Genomic DNA, 18,173 nt, shown 5'->3' on the forward strand with positions numbered 1-18,173 from the left:
AGAATGAAGCCTCAAGGTGCAAAAAAAAAAAAAATAACCCTCATATTTAAAAGGTATTTTTGTTGAAACTTAAGGGTTTTTTTGTATTTTTGTTGTCTGACATTAATTTCATAACACCCTATGATGACAAAAGGAAACCTCAAGGTGCAAAAAAAAAAAAAAAAATCACAGGGTGTTGTTTGCAAGGAGGTGAAATCTCTCTAGACTAGATTCAAATAAAACCGAACCGATCTATTCTAACCAATATACTCCAGAGCCAAAGCATACAGGACATCGGCAAGCACACTTTTGAAGGATAAACTGCACTATTTTAATTGGAAAACTTTGACTCATTAGACAGCACACATTAGATAGACCTTTATTTAAAAAAAAAAATGATGTATAGCTTCACCTGCATGAATGACTTTAGGAATGGCGTTGCAACACCAAAACTCGGGTTATCATCCAAATCAACTTTTCGAGAAAGCTCTCCATTTGTATAAGCTTTCCAGGAACTTCTTGAAGTAATATCATTTGAGGCAGCTGTAATAGGTGTCCCAGAAGTCCCTCTCGAGGACAATGCTGGAGCACTAGATGACCAACAAGAAATTATAAGAAAACCATTTACATGAATAAACAGTGTAAGCTAGAAAATAAGAATGTGTAACAGAAAAAAAAATGCAGCACTGACCTGATTGGAAGATATTTGAAGCGTGGAACGACAGAACATCTCATAATATTTGACTCTGAATTAGTAGGCAGTTTCTGCATAGTATCTGTGTACATCCGATTAAGTTGAACAAAGAACCCAAAGAGGACAGCATGCCGGAGATACGACTGCCTCTCATTCTCCCATAAGTATGGCTCATACCTTAAAATTATTTAGAAATACATATTCAGTTATGCCTTAATCCCAACGACATCACGAGAACATATAAGTATTTACTAAACGAACTAATGGCTCTAAAAACTAACTGGTAAGTAAAATGCACCTAAAGGAAACTTCGAGAGAGCAGATGGACAAACTGGCAATTGATCTGATTTTTACACGGTTTGATTAAGAACACCCAAGCTGCATTTTGATAAATAACCATACACATTTTATACATTCCAAGACTTATAACAATTTGGTCTACATAAACAAATAAAATAATATGCCAGATATAACTTTGCATTAAGTTCTGCAATATACCAAGAAAAACAGTCAGGAAACTTCTATACAAGTAGATCCATATGTAGTATATGGAGTTGCTGATTTTTGTGTTGTTAGATGTGAAGCTGGAGGTGATGGTAGGCATGGTGCTCATCAGATGGTGAGAGAGAGAGAGAGTGATGAGATTTTAGAAAGAGAAAGAAAAGAAGAATAATAATTAAGAAAAAAAAATGCAGAAGCAACAGAAGAAAAGGGTTGACTTTTCTACTGAGAGAGAGAGAGAGAAGGAAAATGAAGGAAGAGGAGAAGAAAGGAATTTCTAGGAAATACAAAGGAAAGAAAAAGGAAATAAAAAGATGAACCATGGAAGACGGTGGTCTCTATCAACTATGAAGGCCCAGCTAATAAAATCATCAAGCTTTCCAGCTCAAAAAAATTCCATTCTTCACTGTCAAAATTGTTTAATTTATCAAATGCCTCATCAAATCCTGCTCATTGGCTTCAACAATCATCTTACTTAACATTTTGTTGTCTTGATTTCATTAATGATTCAAACTTTAGGTGATTATTATGTAGTAACAATCTATGTTACTCAGACTCGAGGGTGAGGTTGGATATGGGTATGTGTCTGACAAGGATAAATTTTTTCTAAGTTTCCCAATATATTTGGAGGGTTGGACCTCCATTCCATGTTCGTCGCATATGTGTCAGACATGAGCATTTGAAGGAAAATGAAGTGTCCGAGCAACATAAGTACGAATAATTGTTCAATAGGCTGATTGACAAGTAGTTTTATTTTTTACATTAATTACCATTTATGGGAGTCTATTAATCATACAAGTGTAGAGTTTATAATTGGAATAAAAATCATGAATTTGAAAAAGAAAAAAAAAGAACACATGCTAGAGAGAGAAAGATGCAAAGAAAATGGTGAACAAGGGAAAGAGGCAGAGACATTAAAACAATATATAGAGGGTGGCATACAATGGAAGAGAGATAAACAGTGATGGATGAAGAGATTTAAGGCAAAAAGCTCCTCTGGTAAGTGGTAGTGGAGGAAGAGAGACAAATGGTGAGATCTGAGAGGAGTGAAGAAGGAAGAAAAAGAAAAATAGGGTATTTCATCTGGTGTTGGCAAATTCCATGTTTCACAAATGCAGGAGAAAGGGGGGCCTTTTACTCCAAAAAAAGTAAACCCTACAAAAGGACAAATAGTTGACTAACGGGGAGTTCTGGTCAAGGGAGGGATATGCGCATTTTGAACTAGAGTCCTTTGATGATCTTATTAGGGGTTTTTTTGGAATTCACCCTCTCCAAATGCATCCTGGTTTCCCTTCTGGTATTGAATGAGTATTATGCAGTCTCTAATAACAGTTCTTAAAAGTTCTGGAAGTGTTATCAAAACATAGATTTCTCTTCATCATGTAAAAAGAATTGAGAAAAAATGAGCATAAGGAAACACTTACGTGAGCCAATCAATGGGATCTAACTTCTGCGAAAGAGAATAAATCAACCCATCAATGCGTTCTCTAATAAAAGACTTTGTCTGAATTTGATCCTGCTTCCTTTTGAATGATGATTTAGACTTTGGTGTGCTAGAAAACTCTTCATTCACATTGAAATCACCCCCAGAAAGAACATCAGCAGCAAATCTTATGTCTAACAAGACCTGCAAAATTCCTTTCTCTGACACTTGAGCTCCACATGCCTCTCTAGTCGAGAGAAAGTTTTCGTAAATAGAAATGACCTGCATGATCAAAGCACAAAATGAAGAAAAACATAAGTACCAAACACTCTTAGCAACTGGACCTAGTATAGCATATTTTCCCACTAAGAATATAGCAAACATAAATTAGAGCTAGTCAAAGTTTTTGAAAAGAAACCAGATTAAAAGAATACACCATATGAAACTTATCAAGATAGATGCATAATTTACTTCTTCATTTAAAGAAATCATTTACTACTTCACACAGATGTAATCACCAATTAATTTGCTTTGTAAAGGATCTAGATAAAACTTGTATATTCTTTTCAAGTGAATTTTTAGGAAAATCATAGTTGTCAATGCTGCATATCAAGAGTGTATCACTTATGGCAGAATCAACCTCAAAGAAACCAACTCCACAACCACACTCGCCCTTCCCCACCACCAAAGAGAGAGAGAAAGAGAGAACACAAAAACACAAAATAAAAAGAATAGACCTCTCAGCAGTGGCACAAAGCAAGTGGACCAAAGTACATACATAAAAGTAACACCATATTTCTCAAGAGAACTACAAGTCATAAGTCCATTGTGCCTGTATACTCGAAAGACACTCATTTGCAATCAACTGCTTTAACCCCAATCAAGGATTTTTAAATCCAAGATTAATAATTTTGTTACATAAACAAGGGCAACAACAGAAGACCTGCATACAACTCCTAAATCATTCTAAGAAGTCCAAACTAAACAAGTAAGTTGGACCAAAGCACTATTTAAAGAGACACAGAATTTTTTAAAAGCCTTAAGGGTATTACCATCATTATATAAGTAGGCAAACCATACAACAGCAATGACTAGTCAACCAAAAGAAAACTTGCAGATTTTTTTTCTTTCTTCTCATTTCTTTTCTTTTCTCCATTGAACATCACCTCATATCAGCACAGCTCAAAGCAAAACAACTTTGCAGACACAGACTCTACTCTACAAAACTCAAAACTATCTTCTTCTCCTAATGTGAATACCAACTTTATGATTACAAAAGTCATGCTGAGCATTAACAAGGTCATACTCATTGATGCATAGCTTATATGATAAGAAGCAGATACTATTCAACCAGTACCTTAGTAATTAGTATCAATGACCAAGTATTCAAAGGCCAAATGCCTGAAAATCAAAGTAGAACCAAATATATATATATATATATATATAACGTAAAATAAGTAAAAGCTTCAAGAGGAAACTGAACTAGAATGAAGAAAGGTGAAAGGAATTTAAGGAGGCAACAAACAAATGAAAAGCCAGAGGAGATAAGAAAGGCAGAGGCTGAGTTTAATCAGTTCTGCTTTGCATGGTTTAAGGAAGAAGCTGAATAGATGAATTTTCAACACAAGAAGTAGGTGCGCATTATTCTTCTTCTACTCTGGGAAAAGTACCCTTTAGTTTCCCATTGTGAAAAAGAAAAACATATATTAGATCAAAAATATGATTCCTGTTATAGGAGGAAGGGGACACAGTAATGCTGTTTGGAATATAACGTCAGACAAAAAAAATATTTAAGAGGCTGCGGAAAAGTAATGATGTCAAATAGGCATAAAGAGAATTCAAAAATAGTCTAACCATGATCCACTGTTGCACTAGAAAACAATTCGATATGCTCAAAACTTGTTCCCATGACATGGCAATATACCATGCATCAAAGTAAAGTCAATCATCTTGAAAGGTGGTGAACAGGTTATAGATCATATATTGTTAATTATGTGAAGAAAAGAATGGTATACATTCACATATTAGTGTATGATTTATTAAGCACATAAGCATTAAAAAAATGTAAAGGTAAATTATTACTAAACTTCTATTTCATTACAACCTACATTTTATAATTTCTCTTTTTTACCTGCTTTAAGGATAGTATGTGGTTATCTTTATGTTTAGCATACTTAAATTTCTCCATGCATACATTATAGGCTCACAGTTACACGGTCTCGTTTATTCAAAGGAAAGAGATCATAAGGCAACTTTTGACTGAACAGACTCAAACTTAATATTCTTTCAGCTCTAATAATCCATGGATTGATTTAAGTTAAAAACCTGAGAAATAACACCTCAAAGCTTGGTTTCGTTTCATGTTAACCCAAGTGAAACCAGAATAGGTCGCAATCCAAGTATTGCATATTAAAAATTGCAACAGAAAATCAGATGGAAAATCCCAATCTTAATATGCATCAAGATGCCAAAATTCAAGAAAGTAGAGACATCAAAAAGCATTTATCAAAGGAACTGCGAAAAAAAAAAGCTTGCCAAGGGATGTGAGTTGAGAAACTATGATCTAACAATCTGGACCCAATAATCAACAGCTAGAAAAATTAAACCATCAATTAAAGCATGAATGTACATGTTTACAAGAAAATTAATTTGGAACTAAGAACATCAAGAAAGCAATAAAAGTACACACAGCATTGTTAAGTTAAGCAGAATATAAACAAGATTGTTGTAGAGTTCCTGGAATAACCAGCAAATACGAATAAGCAGTTATACAAAGCAGACTTCGTACCTTTTCTATAAGGCTTAATGCAAACTTTTGCACAATTGATTTGTCAAGAACATGGCCTCCAATACGATGAATTTCTTCACATGCTCGACATAAGAAGGACATCACATAAAGAGAAGGCATAGATGGGAGTGATATTTTCATCTCTGATGACCCCTCATCAGACTGTTCTTGCTTAACAACTGTCTCTTCCCAGCCCTGTGAAGCAACTTGTAGTTTCGAACTTAGTATGCATATAAGCAACAACTTCCATTCCACAAACAAACCATACTCATTTCAATAAAGATTACTTTATATAGCATAAATACCAGTCAAGCCTCAGTATGAGTGTTAGAAAGTTTTAAAGCCACCTGACACAAGGCAAAGTGCAATACTTTTCTCATGATTTCCCCTTTACAAGATACTAAAATTTCACATGTTTTCTCGAAATATTGCAATGGACTAATTTGATGTGTTCGTAAATCATATTTGGAATTCTACATACCTAAGAGAAAATGTAAAACATAAAATTTATAATGAGATGTGTATTAGCATGTGTGTGTGAGCACTCAAGAATATAAATCTTGCATATATAAAGGAAATACGGTCAGGAAAAATGCCAGAAGAGTCAAGAAGTTGAAGGAACAACTCAAGCATTGCCAAAGGTACACTCACATCCACCCCAGATGAAGCACAACGGAGCCTCCAAAGGTTTTTAGAAAGCATGCTGCAAATGATTCTAGAGAGTTAATTTGGCACATGTCCACTTGTGAAAAGCTTAGTTGGACTTTGCATACTTTATTTGTTGCTCTTAAATCTTAGATTAGTTTTAAAGTTGTAAATTCATATTTTACTCTATTTTCTTGAGATTTAAGCATCAACCATATAATCATAACTTTCTTGTTTGCAGGGAATTTCAGATTTTTTGTCTAGGATCTTAGTTTGGGTTTCCTTATGCTATTGGGTTTTGTTTCAAGTTAAGTTTGTTAGTTTTTGATTTGGAGTCTTAAGTGTTTGTTAAAGCCCTCATTGGACGCTGTATAAATATCAATATATAATTATTTATGTGATAAGGAATGCTAGGAGTATTAGTTCTAATGGAATTAGGAACACTAGGAGTCTATATTAATATCAATGTACTCTTTTTATCGGAGATAGAGAATAGAATCAGAAAAGGTCTAACATTATCGCTTTTGTGATTGTGTGATGCAATCAATCGCAGGTGTGACTCCAAAGGAAACCTATGTGTGAAGCATAATGGATTCCTCCAATCAACCTTATGTGTGACCCCTAAGGAAGCTTAGGTGTGAAACATACGGATTTCTCTTTATTCAATTTTTCATGTTTTCAAAAGAATTTCACGTTACAAAATTGCCATAAATTCCAATCACCTAGGGTATGTTTAGGATTGCTTTTGTTTTGTGCTTCATGTTTCTGTTTTCACAAAATTAGAAAATAAAACAGGAAGCATGTTTGGTGATCCATGATGGAATGTTTTTGCTTTCAAAATTATCCAAAACAGCAACAAAGTTACGGAAATTGTAGGAAACAAAACATTTCTTGTTTCCTACAATTTTAAGAACATGTTTTATAAAAAACAGAGTCAGCAATGGATTTTTAAGTGTTCCGGCTTTCAAATATCAGGCATGACACCCTCTATCCACTTCTTAGAGAATTCACTCTCTCTCTCTCCCTCTTTTTTTTTTTTTTTTGTTCCTTCACCTGGCAAAAGGCAACAAGGACCTCCATTATTCGTTCTTTATTATTTCAGATTTCTTCTCTGTCGTTCCTCCAATCCCTCAGTTGCTTGTCCAAACTCTATTCCTTCAGCAATGAAGCTCTCACCCTACTTAAAGGGCTTTAGTCTTTAAGTAAATGTTTCTCTATTCTTTTGCTTCCCAAGCTTTTTTTTTATCAACAAAAGGAAAAGGATACAGGAACTCATAATTAAAATTGGGGTATACGTTTCTGATAGATCTTGTCAAAAGTTTTCATTTGAATCCTAAGGGCATTGTTTGGTAACCAGGAAAATAGCTTCAAGTCATTTTCCACATTTTATGATGTTTGATAGACAGAAAATGATATGGTCAAAGGAATATCACTTGTGAGTCAGAAGAAAAGAGCCCAAAAAAAGAAGACAATTCCCAAGCCTTTCTGCTACAACAAAGCTCAGTTCCTTTCCCCTTCATAGCCCTTACTACCAGCCGCCACCCTCATGACCAACCACCAACAACCGCAATAGAGCAAAATTCTGTTCTTCCTCCGATCTCTCTCTTCCTCTTGTTCTTCATATCATGACCCAAATGCCCTATGAATCTCTCGGTTTTCCTTCAATCTCCACCCTCATTCACCACAGACCTTCCCTTGGCACCTCAAAAGCAACCCCTGCGAATGGGTTTGAACCAAGCTCACCAAACCAGAACCTGAGACATTGGCCAAAAAAGCAAAAGAGCCACCACTTGAAACAGCAATGCCCTATTCCAGTCAAGACAACATGTTTTCTCTTCTCTTTTTTTCAAAATTTGCTACTTCTAGATAATTTTCTTTTTGAGAATTTTTTTGGGTTTTGATATCTAAAATGGGTATGATGGAATTTGTACTGGTCCTGCAGGATTTTAGTATGATCAAGAAACATTTACAACTTTTGGGTTTGTCATTTGTGGATGAAGAAATGGGTGTCATTATTTGGTTTTTCCCTTTTAAAATGCTAATTTATTGTTCTCGATAATAATATTTCATCGTTGATGTTGAACTGCTTGCTCTTATTTGACATGAAAAATATTGACAAATTTTCGTGTAGAGAAAAATTTGAATACTTTTCCTAGCATACTATGTTGATGACAATACCAAATGACCACTAGCTGTCCTACATCAATCACATAAGTCAGACAAAACTATCACGAGTAAATGTGATAATTCCCCTTTTGAAAATCATTACTGCTAAATCAAAATAATAAAAAGGAAGTTCCCACAAGAGTACATCCCATTCCAACTACTTATGCTGATTACTGACTAGCACTTGAAGTTTACACATCCATCTTCCAAAAATATAACAATTGAATAGACCAACCAAAACATGTCAAAGAAGCACCTACAAGATCTTGAAAACACCTTACCTCAATTTTCATTCTACCATTTGATCCATCATTAAAAGAAACAAATCTCTGCCATTAAAAGAGCCCAGAGCTATTCAAAATATAATTAAAAATGACCTCTCTATGTCAGAAAACATCCAACAAGGAGCTGCCAAATCAAACAAGGCAAGTTAGGGGAGTGACAAGGGGAAGAATTAACCAACTTATGGAGTACAAAATGGTTCTGGTTTTGGTAACTTCTAAGGCAGGCCACAAGTCACAGATTCAATGTTTTAGTTGCAGTAAACAAGGGCATACCTCATATGCTTGTCCATTTAGAAGGGTCAATCTTGCAGAATGTGAAGAAGGCTTAGAAAAATTAAAAGCCACTTCATGATAATTTTAATGAAGACCACAAGGAAGTTTTGATGTTTATCCAATTCAAGGAGAGTCACTGGTAGGGGAGGAAGTTATGCTTAGTTCAGAAAAATTACAGAAGCTGGCTGGAGTTATCGGCCATTGGAAGAAACTCTTGTGGATTCCGGTTGAGCGCTATAGAAACAATGGAATCTTCTAACATTTTATTGACCTAATAAAACAGATATTAGGTAACATTTTATTGACCTCATTGGGAACCTAATATGCTAGTTACTGGAATGCCTTCATTGCAACGAGCACAAATGAAAAAAACCAATTGAGGAGTTGCTTACCAAGGATTTGGTATAGGAGAGTAAAATAGCCCAGAAGACACCAAAGGGGTGCTGTGAGTGGTTAGTGATACCGTTTGGTCTCTCTAATGCTCTAAGGGCACGTTTGGTTCGTGGAATAGACAGGAATAGAATAGAATAGTTATTCTATGGGAATAGAATAAAGTAAGAATAGAATAGAATAGCTATTACTTTGTTTGGTATTGTGAATAAAATAAAGCAAGAATTGCTATTATAACTTATTGCAATGTTTGGTTGGTAGAAATAAGATTGGAATAAGAAAAGAATAGGTGATAAAAAGGCAGAAATAACCTTGACCATATTAACATTTATTTTCATATAAAAATCCAATTATCCTTATTATAATTTAAATATATATTTATCCCAAAAGACAATTATCTATCATAATTATATTTTATCCCAATTGCTACAAATAATTATAATTTACTCATATTTTTATCAATGAATAATAATTTTAAAATATAATTTAATTATATTATATTTTATCCATCATAATCAATTAAATTTTGTGTATAGATGTTTATTTTTGTGCCTCATCATAATGACTAAATTAAACAAAATTGTATATGAAAGGGACTATATTGAATAAAATTGAGAAGTACATGGAGTAAGTTGAACAAAATTCAAGAGTACCTGTTAATGCTCAATTTTACAATAATTTGTCCAGCGTGGAAGTTAATGTTGATAACTATTAATTTATCTATCTATTTATATGTAAAAAATTATTAATAAAAACATAATACTTTTATTTATTTTATTTTTAAATTGTCATTTTAAATAAATATTATTGGTTATATTTTCAATAACAATTATAAATTAATAGTGATAAAATTTATCTGAAACAACCCCTGTACACATCATAAGTCCAAAAAACCAACACCCCACAGGAGGGCCACTGTACTCCCCCTCCAGGAAAACAAAAAGAAATCCCAGAAAATTGCAGTCACCCATGGAACAAGATAAACAAAAACATCCTTGCCTCCCAGAGCCATACTCTCCCAATCCAACAGAGCAAAAGAGGGAAGATAACAACAAAATAAAAAACAGCGAAAAAACGCAGACAAGAGAATCAAGACTCAATAACACCCATGACCCCCAATCAGACTGAAAGCCGAGTTAACAAAACTGAACCTGTCCACCACACTCACAATAAAAGAACAGAAACTAGAACACTCTTAATATCTCACTCTAAAGATGAATGGTAGAGCGGCGGAGAGAAAGAGGGGAAGAGCGGGGAAGAGAAAGAGGGGAAGAGAGGAAGAGCGGAGGAGAGAAAGAGGGGAAGAGCGGCTGAGAGAAAGAGGGGAAGAGCAGCTGAGAGAAGAGGGAAAGGAGGATGAGAGAGAAAAAAATTGTTTTATATGGATCAAGTTGTAATTTTGTAAATCTAATAAGGGTATTTTAGTCATTAAACATTTCAAAGCTATTCCATGATTCACGGAATAGATAAAACCAAGGAGAGAGTTGGGAATACTTAAAGTAGACTTTTCCCCATTTTAAGGAATACCGACTACTGAGGAATTCCTATTCCTCATTCCACTTTTAAACCAAACAAGGTTACAAACTATAGCTGGGAATAGAGGGGGAATAGCATACCAAACGTGCAGTAAGTACATTCATGCAAATAATGACTAAGTGTTTTTCTTGTGTTACAAGATTGTATTTTGGGATTTATTGTCTTGGAAGATGGACTAAAACCAGATTCAGGGGAAAGTGTGTGCCTATTGGAAAGTGGCAACCAACTAAATCAATCAAAGAAATTCAAAGGTTTTCTTTTATTTTGGGGGAGGGGGGATTTGAACTGCACATTGAGTGGGAGTTTACATGCACCTACCATTGAGTAAAATGCCCAGGTGCAAGTTGAAAGGATTGATGGGTTAGCTTCATCGTATAGAAGGTTCAAGGAGTTTCTGTTTCATTATGAGCCATATCTCTAAATGCTTGAAGAGGGACAGCTTTGAGTTGCCAAATTCTGCACAAAGTGCTTTTATACAGATTAAGCTTTTGCTGACAAAGGCACTAGTTTCTGTACTATCAGATTTTGTGAAGTTAACTTTTGTAGAGTGTAATGCGTTGAAAGTTGAAACTAGAGCTGTTTTTAGTTGAGACGGGAGGTCAATGGAAATAGTAACGAGCAAGTTACTGGTTTTCAAGAACACAAAATTCAGTAGTCAAAGTGATCATTATTTCAACCATATTATGAAGGAATTGTATAAATCTGCTGGTAAGAATACTTGGATTGCAAAATATGAGCTGAAAATGACTAATCCAGATATCTACATTAAAGCTACCAAAGTTCTCACTAATGAGGAAGGCTTTTGTCAACCCGAGGAGATTGATGCAGTAGCATTCCACAGTTTATCTCAATTGGTTATCTTGATATGTGTTCTGTATGTTTGCTGCTTAATTATTTAATGATTAGTAATATGCTTGTATTTTATTAAGAGGTCATGTGACTAAGATGTGATCTCTTAATAAGTTTGAAAGGCTGGTATTAGATGGGATTTATGTGTATCAAAGAGCTAGGATTAAAAGCTGTTGTAACCCTAAAATGGACACAACAAGGAGCAATACTATTATGGAATATTATCCGTTATTGATTCTATAACCCTAAACCTAACTATCTTGTTCAACTTTTATTTTATATCAATATGCCTTCAATTCTGGTTTTGTTCAATCATTGTGGTTTTCTTTTTATTTGTTTCCACTTTCTGCACATTTTACAAAGCATATCATTTCATAGCAAGCAGCCTTGATAAAATGGAGATTTCATTCTGAAAGTGTTTATGCATTTGATGAAATGTTGGTCCTAGGATTAGCTTTAGTTGATTTCTGTAATTGTGCCCGTTGCCACACGATGCTATCAAGTTATATTACTACAGCACATTAACTGACAATTTTTTTGAAACAGAAGAACCAACCTGAATCAGAACATGTTCTAATCAAAAGCAAAATCTCAACATTCATTACTAAAAGTTAAACCAGAACATATAAACATAAAAAGTAAAAGATAAAAAGAATGCTTCAAAAGGGATAACTCAGGCGGAGACATAAACTCATATGCAGGGAGCAATCTCGAAGTAGAAGAAAAGAACCTTTTTTTTCCCCCAATGATAAAGTTTCAGCAAAACTCATTTTAACCATGACAAAGAAATCTATGCGTTTCTTTTACAGGTATAAGCCTGTTTTCTAGGTTACTGACATGCAAACAAACAGAAAGGAAAAGAGAGAATAAAGAAGTGGCCCAGTAAATGCTTACCCTTAAGGGGGCTGTTGCAGATAATCCATCATCTTGTTCAAGCTCCAGAGAGAGAATAAGTGAAAGCCCATCAGATAGCCATGACATCCACAAGCTGTAAGCTCTGATGCAGAGCTCTCGTGTAATCTTACGAAGTTCATCAAGTTTTGGGCTTGCACTTTCATTTGCTCCGAGCAATGCAGCAGTAGCAGCTGAACTTTGCCTCTGAGAGCTAGTGACCATTTGCATTCCAAGGCTGTCAGAGACAGGAGAATTGGTGGCAGCTCTAGACAGCCACAACAAGGAAGGTAGCTTCTCAAAAACTGCAGGCACTGTGTACTTCACCCAGAACCGTGGAGAACCAAGAATCAAAGGAATGTGTTTAGAGTAGTTCTCAAATGAAAACAAGAGTCGGCCAATAAAAAGAGATCTCTCAACAATTATAGGAGGAGGCACAGAACCACCTTCCTTATGTTCACTTTCAATGGAACTGTATAAAATATCAAGCTCAGTTTTGAGTTCTTTCAATATCATTGACACGCTGTCATAACATTTCTTCTGCAGATATGGAACTAGATCCTTCAACCTCAGAGATGCCTTGGCAGACTCTAAGAAACTCAATAGATCCTCAAGAATACTTTGGCAGCAGCTGTCCACTCCATCTCTAATTTGACTCACTTCAAGACCAAAGTAGGCATTGAGACAACTTTGGAAATTATCTTCCTCGGGCAATGCTTTATTTCCCAATAGTGGACCAGGCTTCTTAACATTATTAGGTTCTGTAAACCAAACCCCACCACTTGTAGAAGGCCTATTCAAATATGCCTGAAAATCCATCTTCTCACCAGCAGCCACCCCAATAGTGTGGATCACGTCTGACACGTTGACAGCTCTGGTCAGATCCTCAAATCCTGAGTCAATAATCACTTTCATCCTCCTAACAAAAGCATCTTCAAATATCTCATCCCAAAGATCCAAATCACCTTCCAAAACAAGTTCTCGGATCCTATTCCAAGGCAACTCAATCTCAGACCCAAAAACACTTTTAAGCCATTCCAAACTCCCCTCCAGAACCTCCTTACTGTCCATTGTCTGCCTTATCAACTTCTCAGCCGTTCCAAGGTCTTGGCCACTAGGTATGGCATCGAGCAGATACCTTCCATTAATCTTACTGACGATCTGTGTTCCACAATCCCTCAACCACCTCAAACAAGTGTTAGAAATGAAAGTTTTATGGAGCATAACTGTTACAGATTCTAATTTATCCCTGAAAGATTTCCACAACCTGACCTCATCATCAGGATTTGGGATCCCACCGAACAACTGAGAAGCAGGGGGAGAACCCAAAATAACCTTATAAAAGAGAGGCATATCATTCAAAACATGCAAAAACAATTCCCCTACCTGCGCTATGCTAACCTGAATTATGCTCAAAAGGTCACAAAACACGGAAATGGCAATGGAAGAGGTAGCATCAGCATTACCAGCAGAAGCAGTCAATGTGTGCAATATCCAAGTCTTTCTGGTTTCAAGAAACAACCCCAGCACCTGCTCTGGATCCAGATCATCAATTACAGCAACGGCAGCCAAGGCATCTGCATAAGCAGCGACGGGCAGGCCCCGATCCATCAACCTCTCGCGACTTCTCTGCGAAATCTGAGCCTTGAAGCTCTCAACGATCTGCCACTGGTGCTGAAGCAGAGGGAAATTGGACAAGATGTTGTTGTGATCCAAATCACGATTGGGAAGCATCAAGTTGGAGTGGACGTGCTTGGCACGGACATACCTGGCGGCCGCCTCCAAGAACATGGACTCGTCGAGACAGCCCCAGATGTTCTCCGGGGTGTCCACCAGGTACTTGACGCGGCAAGCGATCCCATAGATGCGGAGGCGAGTAGTAGGGTTAGGGGTTCGGAGTTTAGGGGATGGAGCTTCCGAGACGGAGAGGGAGAGGGAGCAGATGGAATGGTGGATGGAGGAGATGTTGGAGGAAATCGACTCGGATGCCGATTTCATTTGGAGGATGGAGTCTGCCGAGTCAATGAGGTCACGGTAGCGGGTGCCAACCAGCTGCCGGAGCTCCTCCTTCTTGTCTTGGATCTGTTTGTTGGTGGCGGATTCCACATTGCGGATTTCGGAGATGGGGTTAGTGCGGAAGAGCGATTCGGCGTCTCGATCATCCCCGGAGCCTGAGGAGAATCTCATTCTCATTTCGGATAACAATAAATCCTCTCAATTTTGGATGCCCCTGCCTCCGTTAATCTGACTAACCAAGCAAACAAGTACTGATACGAATTTTGTTTTTCGAGTTTTTTTATTATTTATTCTGGGAAAAATGTGATGTGACTTGCCCTGCGTTTTTGGTATGCTTCTCCCGGGACCTCATGGCGATAGGTGAGTCGTCAGATCGTGCGTTTGCCTATGGCTCCAAACGTAACAACGTTTGGGTCTTTCCTTTCCATGAGATGACAACGTTTACCCAAAAACAATTACGGTAAGCTATCTCTATCTCTCCAAAAATTACACCCAAGGGTTATAATATGATTACTTATATTGTAATGGTTTTATTGTAAAATAAATATTATAATTTAATTTAATTAAGTATATTACAAAAAATATACTCTCAATTCCCTTATACCAAACACTAGCTAAGTTTTAATTATAATTCACTCTTGGTTTATTCGAATTGAAAATAGGCATCATATATTGAAAAATAAAATATGGCTGAAAGCGCTTTCCTAAACTAGCATTGCTTGATGATCGATTGCACAAGAAAGTCCAAATATGCAAGCCTATAGTGGGTGATTCAATGAACCATACTCCATTGGTTGTTCACAACAACCCTCCAGGACATGCTCCTTAGTTCAAATGGTGAAGAAGCCTATTCCCAAAGTGACAACAAATCTTTTGAGGATTCAAAAGATGATAAAGAGTCTAAGATGGATTGTGACTCATATGAGTCTGATAAGAAGGATTTTGAATATGGCTCCATCAAAGGGTTTCCTACAATCACGGTTTCTGATTAGAGGCAGTATGCATTAGCAAAGAGATGGCATAACTCAATTATTGTACGACTGCTAGGTCGCCCAATTTCATACCTAATACTTTGCGAGAAAGTTGCTAATCTCTGGAAACCAATAAGAAGATACACTATTGTGGATTTGGATGATAACCATTTTATTGTCCACTTTGTGAAAAGGGATGATTACTTGAAAGCCTTGTTAAATGGACCATAGTTAATTATGGGGTCTTACCTAATTGTTAATCCCTAGACGCTTAATTTTTTAACAGATAAGCAAAAACTCACTACCGCTGCGGCTCGAGTTCAGTTCCTAACATTCCGTTTCACTTGTATCACAAATCAAGTTTTAGGCGAGTTACCTCTTTGATTAGATGTCTGTTGAAAATCGATTATAATATAGGCTCTGAAAATAGAGGTAAGTTTGCCAGTGTGGCTGTAGAGCTTGATTTGTCAAAGCCCTTTGTGTCAAAATTCTTCCTAAATGGTAAAGAACAGTGAATTGTTTATGAAAGATTGCCTAGGATTTTTTTCACATGTGGTGTCTATGGGCACACCAAAAAAGTCTGTACTAATAAAAAAGAGGCCTCAAAAGTGACGGAATGAGGTTATTTAGAATAGACTAAGGAGAAATTAGATGAATCTCTTTATGGCCCTTGAATGCTTGTCTGGCGTAGAAAACCATGAAGATTGGACAAAAAGTAGTCAATTGGAAATCAAAGCTTAAAGGGACACACTAGCTCTGGTTCACTGTTTTTGTATCAGAGGAGGAGAATTTGAAAGCCTTAAGCCTAGTGACAATGGTGTGGCACTAGTATCTGATGAAGAAGCGATGAAGAAATCTAGTTGGTTGCTAAGTCAAAAGGATTTAATGAGGCCAACCAAAGAAGAATAATAAGGTGCTTTCTAGTGGTGCCAAATTTAATGAGGAATTGAGCCAACCTATGGTAATTTTGAATGCTAATAATGGGGCCAATAATGACACCAAATCAATGACAATGCAAAACCAACTCTTTGAATGATGACATTTTAATTGGGAAGGATAGTCACATGGAGGAACTAGTAGCATGGACATAGTGCAAGGAGCTTTAGTGCAAGATGGTAGTAATATTATGGCTGGGTCTCTATCTCAAACCAATTTGACTTAGTTGCAAGTGGATAAATGTGTGCCAACTACTACCACATTGGATCGGAACAATCATTCAATGGTCAAACCTACTAATAGTTCAAGTCCAAGTAATGCTATGATTCAACCACCTCATACTTGAAATCCAAGAATTGTTAAAGTAGAAATGTATAGAAAAAACATTTTATCAAAAGGTATTGATAAACCACTAGATAGAAGTGGCCTCATTTGTTTGCAACTGTTTTCTTTAAAAAAAGGCTCAAGCAAAATATGGTGGATCTTCAAGCCACACATCTATTTTTTCTCTATCTGAGGAGAAGAATAAAATTGTTGGTAATCACTCAAAGGATGGGAAGTTTGAACCCTTATATAGTTTGGGGACTAGTATTGCATGTCTGGCAAATATATTTGGTTGATGCTAATAATGAGGTTGCTTAAACCTTACCTCTTGTTATTTTATATTATTATGAATATGAAGCTTTTCATTTGGAATTGTCAAGGTGCTAGAGATAAGGGCTTTCCTCAAATTGTTAATGATTTTGTTAGAATGGATAACCCTTCAATTACGATTTTGCTAGAACGTAGGATTTGTGGTGCAATAGCAGATAAGGCTATTAATTCTCTTAGCTTTGGAAAAACACATAAAGTTGAAGCTTCTGGTTTCTCTGAGGGCATCTAGTTGTTGTGGAAGGACCATTTGTAGGTTTCAGTGATCCATAATCATCTTCAATGTATCCATTTAGTCATAAATTATGTTTCAGGTTCTTCTTGGTTGTTAACAACTGTATATGGACATCCTAATAACAAATTTCGTAAAGCTCTATAGACAAAACTTTCTCATTTTGCAAAAAGTGTAGATAAAACTTGGTTTTTATCTAGGGATTTTAATTCTTTTCTTTTTTCTTATGAGAAGATGGGTGGCTCAACACATAATAGCAAGCCTTTTCAGCATTTTTAGAGATTTATTAATGATTTTGGTTTAATTGATCTTGGTTTTAATAAGCCAAAATACACTTGGAGGAGAGGTTTGGTTTCTAAAAGGATTGATAAGAAGCTATGTACTATCGATTGAAGATTATAGTTCAACAAAGCCATTGGTCAACATTTACTCCGAATTAAAGCTAACCATAGGCCATTGTTGATTTCGTTAGAGGTGGACAGATAATTGAATCTCAAGGTTTTAGCTTTAGGTAGCTTAGATCTCCCATTCAGGGTTTGGTGACTTTATCAAACAAAGTTGGGATTCTTCTTGTGATATTCAAGTTGTTATGGATAAATTCTCTGACATGGCTTGACAATTGAATAAGGAGGTCTTTGGGAGCATCTTCAATAAAAAGAAAAAGCTTCTAGCAAGATTAAGAGGCATTGAAAAAACTTTGGAGGTTTGGCCTTTTAGATATTTAAGGGAATTGGAACTGAAACTGATAAAGGAGTATGAATTGATCTTCTAACAAGAAAAAACATATTAGATGCAAAAATCCAAAGCAGACTAGCTTAAACTTGGTGATAAGAATACCAAATATTTTCACCTTCATGTAATCCATAGAAAAATCAAGGCTAAAATTTTACAACTCCATGGTGCGGATAGAATGTGGCTTAAGGGTCATGATGCAATTAGATTACATGT

At 36.1% G+C, this 18,173-nt stretch overlaps 1 protein-coding gene across 1 annotated transcript in view; it reads right to left on the bottom strand.

The window, feature by feature from the left end:
* LOC18598707 (Vps51/Vps67 family (components of vesicular transport) protein) overlaps positions 1 to 14,809 on the bottom strand; it is an 18,441-nt gene extending 3,632 nt beyond the window's left edge. The window contains exons 1-5 of the mRNA XM_007028349.3: positions 12,423 to 14,809; positions 5,386 to 5,580; positions 2,599 to 2,879; positions 671 to 850; positions 392 to 569 (exon numbers count right to left, since the gene is read on the bottom strand). Of these exons, the coding sequence (XP_007028411.3) occupies positions 392 to 569; positions 671 to 850; positions 2,599 to 2,879; positions 5,386 to 5,580; positions 12,423 to 14,612 (3,024 nt within the window). The 5' untranslated portion in view covers positions 14,613 to 14,809. The remainder of the gene's footprint in view (positions 1 to 391; positions 570 to 670; positions 851 to 2,598; positions 2,880 to 5,385; positions 5,581 to 12,422) is intronic.
* Between the last annotated feature and the right edge of the window lie 3,364 nt (positions 14,810 to 18,173).

The sequence above is a fragment of the Theobroma cacao genome, chromosome 5 (genome assembly GCF_053813885.1).
Source record: "Theobroma cacao isolate CCN51 chromosome 5, ASM5381388v1, whole genome shotgun sequence".
NCBI lineage: Eukaryota > Viridiplantae > Streptophyta > Magnoliopsida > Malvales > Malvaceae > Theobroma > Theobroma cacao.